The sequence below is a fragment of the Trypanosoma theileri genome, assembly GCF_002087225.1.
Source record: "Trypanosoma theileri isolate Edinburgh chromosome Unknown TM35_Tth_24_V1, whole genome shotgun sequence".
Classification (NCBI taxonomy): domain Eukaryota; phylum Euglenozoa; class Kinetoplastea; order Trypanosomatida; family Trypanosomatidae; genus Trypanosoma; species Trypanosoma theileri.
In genome coordinates, this window is record NW_021639866.1 from 194,470 (window position 1) to 203,719 (window position 9,250).

At 42.2% G+C, this 9,250-nt stretch overlaps 3 protein-coding genes across 3 annotated transcripts; all 3 read right to left on the reverse strand.

The window, feature by feature from the left end:
• Window positions 1–398: 398 nt before the first annotated feature.
• Window positions 399–1,430, reverse strand: TM35_000241730 (putative tRNA methyltransferase complex subunit; the record flags this gene model as incomplete). Its single annotated transcript, XM_029027585.1, has 1 exon — window positions 399–1,430. The coding sequence occupies one exon, from the start codon at window positions 1,428–1,430 to the stop codon at window positions 399–401; it is 1,032 nt and encodes a 343-aa protein (XP_028881089.1).
• A 516-nt stretch (window positions 1,431–1,946) lies between these two features.
• On the reverse strand, window positions 1,947–5,282 carry TM35_000241740 (putative glutamic acid-rich protein precursor; the record flags this gene model as incomplete). The annotated part of the gene is made up of 1 exon (XM_029027586.1): window positions 1,947–5,282. One exon carries the CDS (start codon window positions 5,280–5,282, stop codon window positions 1,947–1,949), a length of 3,336 nt encoding a protein of 1,111 aa, XP_028881090.1.
• A 690-nt stretch (window positions 5,283–5,972) lies between these two features.
• On the reverse strand, window positions 5,973–8,636 carry TM35_000241750 (minichromosome maintenance (MCM) complex subunit; the record flags this gene model as incomplete). The annotated part of the gene is made up of 1 exon (XM_029027587.1): window positions 5,973–8,636. The coding sequence occupies one exon, from the start codon at window positions 8,634–8,636 to the stop codon at window positions 5,973–5,975; it is 2,664 nt and encodes an 887-aa protein (XP_028881091.1).
• Window positions 8,637–9,250: the final 614 nt, after the last annotated feature.

Sequence of the window (9,250 nt, forward strand, 5' to 3'; positions counted from 1 at the left end):
ATATATATATATATATATATATATATATATATATATATATATATATATGATGAAAGAAAGAAAGAAAAAAAGAAAAGAGAGAGACAGATAACCTTTACACATACAGAGAGAAATGCATATTCACTTTATGTAAATATTAATAGAGGGGTAGTGCGGCTTTACACCACCACTGCTATTACTACAACCACCGAAAAATAATAATAATAATAATAATAATAATAATAATAATAATAATAATAACGAACTCACACGGAGAAACAATATTTATTTACGGTGAAGTATAACAAAAACAATAAAGCTTGAAATTTATCCGTACTAACAACAACAAGAACAACAGACTACGAAGGTGTAAAACAACAACAACAAAAAAGAAGAAAACAAAAAAATCAAGCTTGTTCTCATTTCTCCACCGTCTTTTCGTTTTCTCCATAGGAAGGACTTCCATCGTTTCGTTCAGTTTCATCTGTATCGAGATCAGGAATCCTATCTAGGCGTCGTCTTGCGAAGGTAAGATACGCACTATGTCCTTTCGATACCAAAGCCGGTCGAAATTTAAAGCGTAATGACTGTGGATCATCCTCACGAGCACGTTTATGTATGGGTTTCAAGTACTTTGTCAGCGCTTCCACGGTGCGAATATCAATAAACTCAAATGGTTCTTGTCGTAATCGTTCCGCCGTCCTTTGCGATTGCTCAATACATGGTGAAAAGGTACACAACATACCTCCTGGACGAAGAACATGCAAGACATTCTCAATTGCCTGCCAAGGTGCGGGAAGATCCAAAAAGACGGCATCCACATGATGTTGTGGAAGTCCAAAACCGCTTTTGGGGTTATCATACGCATTTACATCTTCTTCCACTGCTTTACTATCAATACCAGCAATGATAGAGTTATCATCACACGCAGTAGTGCAAACATCTCGCCAATTGCATGCCACCAGTGATGATGGTAATCCATTGCGAAGAAACTCCTGTCGCGCCTCCAGACATCGTCCCTTATGGAAGTCAAATGTGTAAACAATGCCATTGGGAGCAACTGCCTTGGCAAGCGCATGTGTGAGGGAACCACTGCCAGTACCCGCTTCGGCAACGCGACAACCCGGGCCCAAACGCAGATTAAACACAATTACGGCAATATCGGTGTCGTAAATAATCTGTGTACGATGTGGAACTGCCTGTGTCCACAGGTCTGAACTGTTTTGCAGTACAAGCATGCTGGGAGCGGGGCGTGTATCATCTTTAATATTGCTGCGGCCCACAACACGGGTACCGTACGGCCGTCCAATAATGTCATCATGGCGAAACTTTCCCTCCTTGCAGTGGAGTATAGCCCCCTGTTGTAGTATTAGCGGGGTGATGTTGAGATGCCCGCGGAAGAGTAGAGCGACATCGCCCTCGGCCGCAATGGCTCCTCTCGGTGCTAACATTGTCACACTGTTTAAAAACAAAAAGAAAAAAAAAGAAAAAAAAAAAAAAGAATAATAGTAACAATTATTACTATAATGACAATTATAGTATGAATAAAAGTAAGAAAATACGTGCGACTATTTGTCTTTGTTTTTTTTCTTTTTTTACATTCTTCTGCATGTATCTGGGAGTCTCTCTCTCTCTCTCTCCCTCGCTCTGTTTATGCATATGCATAAACAGAAATGCATGCGATACCACCCTGGTGTTTTGTGTGTCTTTTTTTTTTTTCTTTTCTTCTTTCCCCTCAGGCAGAGGAAGATAAAAAACGATAAAAAAAAAAAAAAAACGTACTGAAGTAATTCCAAAACAGCAAATCAACATTCAGGGCATATTAGAAGAAAACCAAAAAAAAAAAAGCATCATGTACAGACGAAAGCGAAAATATAAAAATAACACTACAAAAGTAACTCTTCAAAATATACAATAGAGGAAACATGATTCAATGTTTGTGCATATATTACTGTTAATATTTGCAATTATTGGTCTGATACATAACGTTGAATAGAAGCACTAAGTTCACGATGATTTGGTGGAGGTGCGGCAAAATCTAATAATATTTGACTCCATTTTTGCATAATATCTCCTGGTAATTTTTGATTTTCAGGATTTTCATGCAAATCTCTCTTTTGTGGTGAGACTTTTCTCCTACTTTTCTTTTCATCTACCTCCTTTTCCTTATAAGTTTCAAGTTGATTTAGGCGGGATTGTCTATGATTATTACGATGCTTCTGAATTGGCGGACTATGTCGGTGACTATCACGATGATGATTATCATGACGACTATGATGATGTTGGCGTGGAGAGAGATTATCTGTGGTCGTTTGTCCTTTGGCTAATTGCCCGGTGAGATGCTCAAGACGGTTGCCAAGTACTCCAATAAGAGTGAGGAGTTGTACATCTACAGTACTCCCTTCCACAGCCTCAGATACATGTTGATCCCCATGATTGACAGGGGATGGAGCCCGACTGGCGTTACGAACATCATTATGCCACTCTTCACGAGCGGCGCGAAGGGCCCCACGACGCATGGTTAATTCTCGCTGTTGTTCATTTAAGAAACGCAATGCTTCTGAAGAAAATGGGCTAGAATGCATATTATTTTTATTGGAAAGTTGCAATGTAGGAATGTTAGATGTTTCGGGAAATAAACTACCTCCAAGCAGATGATCTTGTTCTTGTTGTTGTTGTGGCTGCTGCTGCTGTTGTTGTTGTTGTTGTTGTTGTTGTTGATAATTATAAATTGGTGTTTGTTCAGGTGGTACCACAGGTATTTCCCCTATTTTTCCAATTTCGATTCTTATAGAATCCAATTTTTCTTGCAACTTTTGTTCTTGTTCTGCATACATCCTTGTTATGGAACTAAGACGACCCTGTAGCTCCTCTAGCGGAACTCCAGGAACTTCTTGCGCCATTCGCTGCGCCTCTTCTTCTTCCTCTTCTTCTTCCTCTTCTTCTCGTTGTTTTTTCTCTAACTCTCTTCTTTTCTGCTCTTCCTCTTCTAATTGCCTTGCAGCAGCAGCTGCTGCTACTTCTGCTTCTGCAGCTGCCAATCTTTCCTGTGCCGCTGCACATGATCGCTTCTCCGCTTCCTCACGCATCTGCGCCTCTGCGGCGATGGCGCGTTCCTTCTCTTGCCCCTCCACTTCAGATCGCTGCTGTTCGGTGTACTTCTGCAACTCCGTTTCCACTTCTGCGGTGCGTGTTTGGCGCTCGTCGGCGTAACGGCGGCGGAGTTTCAATTCGGCCCCGTCCGCCGCCCGCATCCCCATCAGCCGCCGGCGGAGTTCCGTCGCCCGCCCAAAGACCGCCACCGCCCCCGCCGCGGCTGCCCGAACCCGCTCGGCCTTTGGCGCCGCCGCCAACTCGAACTCCTCCTCAAGCGTCGTGCGCAGAAATGTCTCCAGCTCTTGGAGGGCCGCCGCCTTTTCTGCGAGAATGGCATCATTCGCCGCTCGGAGTTCCGCCTCCGATGGGCCATCCACCACTTCTTTTCCCTCTTTAGCGATCCCCGCGGTTGGTGTAGTAGCAGCCGTCGTAGTGGCAGTCGTAACAGCCGTCGTAATAGTAGTGGATGATGTGGCCATTGGGGTTGGAGGTGTAGATGTTGTGGGCGTCACCCGTGGTCGAATTATGGCGGCAAGTTGCTTTCGACGATCTTCCCCTAATGCACGCATACGCCTTGTTTCCTCCGCCTGTACACGGTCACGTACCTCCTTAAATATATCAAGCGAGGAAGAGTCACCACTAGTTGCGTTAAGTGAAATACTAACAGGTCCCTCAAGTTCACAAAGTTCCCTACGTAAACGGCGAAGTGTTGCTTCCATGCTTGTTCGAAGCGCTGCTTGATCCTCTTTTGATTTTTTTACAATATCATCAATCTCCTTCTTCTCCTTCTCTTGTATCTCAGTAACGATAACTGTTTCTTTTGATACTTGTTTTGTTGGATCTACTGTACTCTCACTAGTTTGCTGCATTTCATCCCTATATTTCTTTTCAAGAGCTTCCATTTCCGCTTCATGACGCTTCTCCGCCGCTTCCTTCAGTTGTTTTATCTCTTCTTCTAGTCTTTTTTGTATTTCATTCTTATTTGCCACAAATTCAGCATGTGTCTCACGCCTCATTTTTTCTATGGATTCCTTTGTTTCCAACTCGATTTCTTTTTGTAGATGCTCAAATTTCTCTTTTTCAGTATTTTCTGCCTTTGCTACTTCACTTGTAATACGTCCCTTGTAATCCTCCTCTAACTTCATTAGTTGTTCTTGTAAATCTTTTTCCTCCTGTCTCGCTTTGCCAAGGATGGGAGACCACTTTTCTTCCAGTTCCTGTTGTTTTTTATTAAGGGATGCCTCCTTGCTTGCTGCAATTTTATCACGTATATCTTGCAATTTTTTCTCATATTCTTTCTGCAGATTACTAAGTTCAGTTATCCGAGTCCGGCGCATTTCTTCTAGACGCTCTTGCTGCAAGGCTTCAGCTTTTTTTTCCTCCAGTTTAAACTCTCTCTCACGTTCCTGTCGAATTTTCTCTTCAAGATTCTTCTCCGCCTCTGATACAATTCTCCTCTCGCTACTACATATCGGAGTTGTCTGCTTTGACCCATCAGCACCTATTCCACTTCGCGGAGAGGTGAGTGGGGTAGCAGTATTGATAATCGTAGGATTTCCTACTACCGATGGCACACCAACAGTTGGTGTTTTAAATAGAACGGAAGCAGTTCCTACAGTCCCTTTTGTGTTACTCAGCGATGAAGTAACTATAGAAGGAGAAGGAGAAGAAGAAATAGTAACGCGTGTATTTCCCGATAGGTCACCAATACCACTAGATGATGGGTTTCGCACAGTAGAGGTAGGACCACTAATACCACTACTATTGTTACTACTACTACTAGCAGTAACACCAGCAGTAGAACTAGTTTTTAAACTATGACGTGTCGCTTCATTTTCTTTTTTACGCTCTTTTTCCTTTAAAAATTTTTCCCGATAAAATTCATCCATCGGATGATTCCACGTACTTTCACCTGTTCTAAAGTTAAAGTAATAGATTTCATCTTCATTTGTACGGCATGGTTTCCAGTCCTTAGGTAGTGGTGCTTTTAATCCTTCCCTTGCAATATACAGAAACTCCTTGTCTTGTGGAAGTTGCATTCCCATCCACGTGGCGAACTCCTCAATTTCCTCATCTGTTGGTTCATAGTTTTCGTCCATCTTATCATCCAAGACAACAGAGACAACACCATCATCACCAACAAACGTCTCACCAGCCGCAGGAATCGCAACCTGTGACTCTGACTGTAAAGAGCGAAGTTGCGACATTGCGTGTCACTGCTGTGAGGGGCAAGCCACTGTATATATATATTATGGTTTTCAAAAGAAAAAAAGGGGAAAAGATATAAAGAAAGAGATAAAAATCAAGGTACTTGTGTTTGATACTTAATTCTCGTGCAGTTTGTAACGTAAAAAAAATAATAATAATAATAATAATAATAATAATAATAATAATAATAATAATAATAATATGTAGAACCTTACAATAAGATAAATACAAATGAAAGAAAGAAAAGGACAGAGTCATCCTAATCCTCTCATTTACAACTTTGCTGAGCTTTCTGATTTAAAGAAGGCCCACACCCACACCCACACACATACAGATGAAAATATATGTATGAGGTAAAAAAAAGCAAGACACACAATCAAGGATATTCTTTCACAAACACAACCACTACCACCATCATTATAATCATCAGTACCAACTCCCTCTATGTGAGATTTAATCATGTGAAACGATTTTTAGATATAATCTATAAACACAAACTCTTTTTCTCCTTAATGTAACTCTATGTTTTTATTGTCTTTTTTTTTTTCTTTTTCTTTTTTTTTTGTTTTATTCTTACTTAGGTGATAGGAGTTTATACTCCCTGCTGCTGCTGCTGCTGCTGCTGCCATAAAATGAACACACACTTACACAGATGCATAAAAAGAAGGAACAATAAAAGACATCTCTTATTACTGCTTTGTAACGTCAGGGTTATAGTTAGGATCAAGAAATATTTTGTTTCCCTCTCCCTCATTCATTTCTACTTCAAGTAAATTTCCATCCTTCAACATCTTTTGAATGACAAGGTTTACGTAACGCAATTCTACCTCTAACTGTGCTTTATTAAGTGAACGTACTTGTTCCATATACCATGTGATAAGATCAGTACGAGAAGGTGGATTAGATTCCCCAAGTGATTGAATTCTCGCAACTATACGATTAACAATACTAAAGTAATGATCTGCATTTATAACAGTCTTTCGAGATGCCTGTGGAGCTGCCGCTGATGAACCTGCTACTTTCTTTCCCTTTCGTCTTGTTGTAGCTGCTGGCTGTTGTTCTTTTTCACGTGACTGGATCACATTATCTTGTTGTTGTTCTTGTTGCTGTTGTGCTTGCCCTCCTTCTTCTTCTTCTTGGTGTTGTTGTTCTTCTTCTTCTTGTTGATGATGATGCCTTTCTATTGGTTCTGTCTTTATACCATGCGTTACAAGATCAAAAGAATCTGTCACCCCTACAAGTTCAACCTCCGTCATGTCTAATGTGGAAAGAGACTGTCGCATAAGCTCTAATGCTATTTCCACATGGGCGGCTTTCACATCTTCACTCAAATACAATTTCGCTGTTGCCTCTGAAAGACGTATCATACTCTCAAGAAGACGTGTAGTTACACGGTAAACTTTACTACGGTTTGAAAGTGAATCCTGTAGTCTCATATCTCGATATGCCGCAACAATAAGATGTACAGCTTCTTCCTGTAAACGAGGTGTGAGGGAACGTGCGTAGCGAAGGTATAGTTGAAAATCTTCTGTAGAGAAAGGTGGACGAACAGCACGATCTCCAAAACGATGAAGACGTAAAAGTTGATCCGCTATAGCAAAATCAGCATCATCACTTGATTCATCAACAATAACAAACATAAGATCAAAACGTGACATAATAGGTGCTGTCATAGCTACATTCTTTTGTAGAGGTTTTCGACGATCATACTTTCCTCCAATAGGATTCATTGCAGCAAGAAGGGAAGTTCTTGCACTTAATGTCGCTTTAATTCCTGCTTTTGCTATAGAAATAGTTTGTTGTTCCATCGCTTCGTGAATAGCTACTTGATCCTTTACATCCATCTTATCAAACTCATCAATACAACAAACACCACGATCACTTAACATAAGTGCTCCTGCTTCAATAGTACGATCACCAGTATCCGCATCTCGTGTAACAGTTGCTGTGAGACCACTTGCTGTTGAGGCTTTACCACTTGTATATACCCCACGTACAACATTACTAGCTACCCATTTTAAGAATTGAGATTTTGCCGTTGATGGATCTCCCACAATACAGACATTAATATCACCACGTAATCCAATCTGTTCTACTGTATGTTTCGATACCCCACCCACCATTTGTAGAAGAAGTCCTAACTTTACCACATCATGTTTAAATATATTAGGAGCGATACACTGTGTGAGAGCCTTAAGCAGATTCTCATGTCCCCGCATATGTTGCACCTTCTGTTGTTCTGCTGGAGTGAGATGAATCACCTCCCGCTCTGCTGCCCCATCCGCCGCCTCCTTCACGGCCTCCGTCATCTTTCGATCATCCCCGTTCGCGTCTGTGATGGTGGTGGCGAGAAAACACATGCGGTAGTTGAGTTCCCGCACGCCCAACACCCGCAGGCCGGTGGCGCCCTCCATGTCCTGCTGCGCCTCCCGCTGGGCCCGCTGCGCCCCCGACATCTCCCGCTGCACCTCGCGGCGGTTTGTCTGCCCAAACAACTTCGCCACCTCCGGCACCACAATCGGGCAGCCAACCGCAATGATGCGATCGCCCGGCTTCGCCACCTCCACCGCGTCGTTGCGGGCAATGAGTTCCATCGTGCGGGGCATGCACCCCTCCGGGATGTTGTTGGCATCCTCCTGCAGGCGGATCTTCTGCCAATCACCAAAGCGTGTGTGGGGGTGCGTCGGTACGAGCTGGAAGCGATTCTTATTCTCGCACTGAGCATTACGACAGGCAGGGGGTTCTGTGTAATGGAACTGTTGCGCAACAGGATTACTCTCCGTCCCACAGTCACTGCAACGAAAAACACCAACAATAAGTTCAGGTCGAACTTGCGAAGTTCTCGTCACTACACCTTTTATAGAACACAACTGTCCCACCATTGATGCACGTAGGACACGAATACTAAGACAACGTGGTACCCCAGAAAATACTAAACTAGGGTTACACTTGCCACGATTAGCAAAGTCCTCTGCATAATACTGTGACAAAACCTGATGTAATGCAAAATCCATAAATGGTGAAAACCTCTGAAAATCAAATTCAATAGCACTACTGGCTTCTTCGTCAAATAAACTAAAGTCAGTCCATCGCACTACACATGTTGACCAATCAGTGCAGGTACTAATGCGCTCAAGTTGTCGTACAATGTATTGCAGACCACTAAGGGAAGATTCATTTCTTGCGCCTGCTCCCACCATAGCTGAAGGATGCAGCGAAGGATCTACCAGGCGGCTAAGAAATATATACATGGTGTCACGTACACGTGCCCCATCAGCATCAACCTCTAGAACCACCGGTGCCTCCTCACGTGCAGCACCACTTGCATCTCCCAACAATGATGCAGGATTCATCCAGCTGATCTGTCACCTTGAAGTAGTTTTCAAACGAAAAGAAGGAGGGAAAGAGAGAGAGAAAGATGTTCAATCCACATAAATCCAAAAAAAAAAAAAAAAACCAGCACTACCTCTAAAGAGGAAACGAAGAAAAAAAAAAAAGACTCCGTTCACCAAGTGAAACACAAATGCAAATACCATCCCATGTTTTTCTTGTATTTTACTTGTTTCCCCTCCCTCACAAAAATATTTACCGTTTCACACACAAATGACGCTCATTAGAAAAAAACTGAAGCAAAAATAAGATGCACAGAAGCTGAGTGTAACACTTCTCCACAACGACGACAAACACACTCAGTCATGCATCATCAGCAAAAGAAAAATCATTTCTTTTCCCAATAGAATTCAAATAAAAAAAAAAAACGAAAAAAAGAGAAATCACTGCACTCTGGAGGAGGCGCAGGTGGTGCCATTCATTTTACCAAAGAGAGAGAATGGAACCATGCATGTTATCGTATCAGTATGCTTCCTCGTGCAGAGGTGTAAAGCAATATAGGTTAAAGTATATTAGTATATTTGTTCTTTAAATTTATCCTGTGCACACACCCATGGGAGTGGGACACCAATGAGGT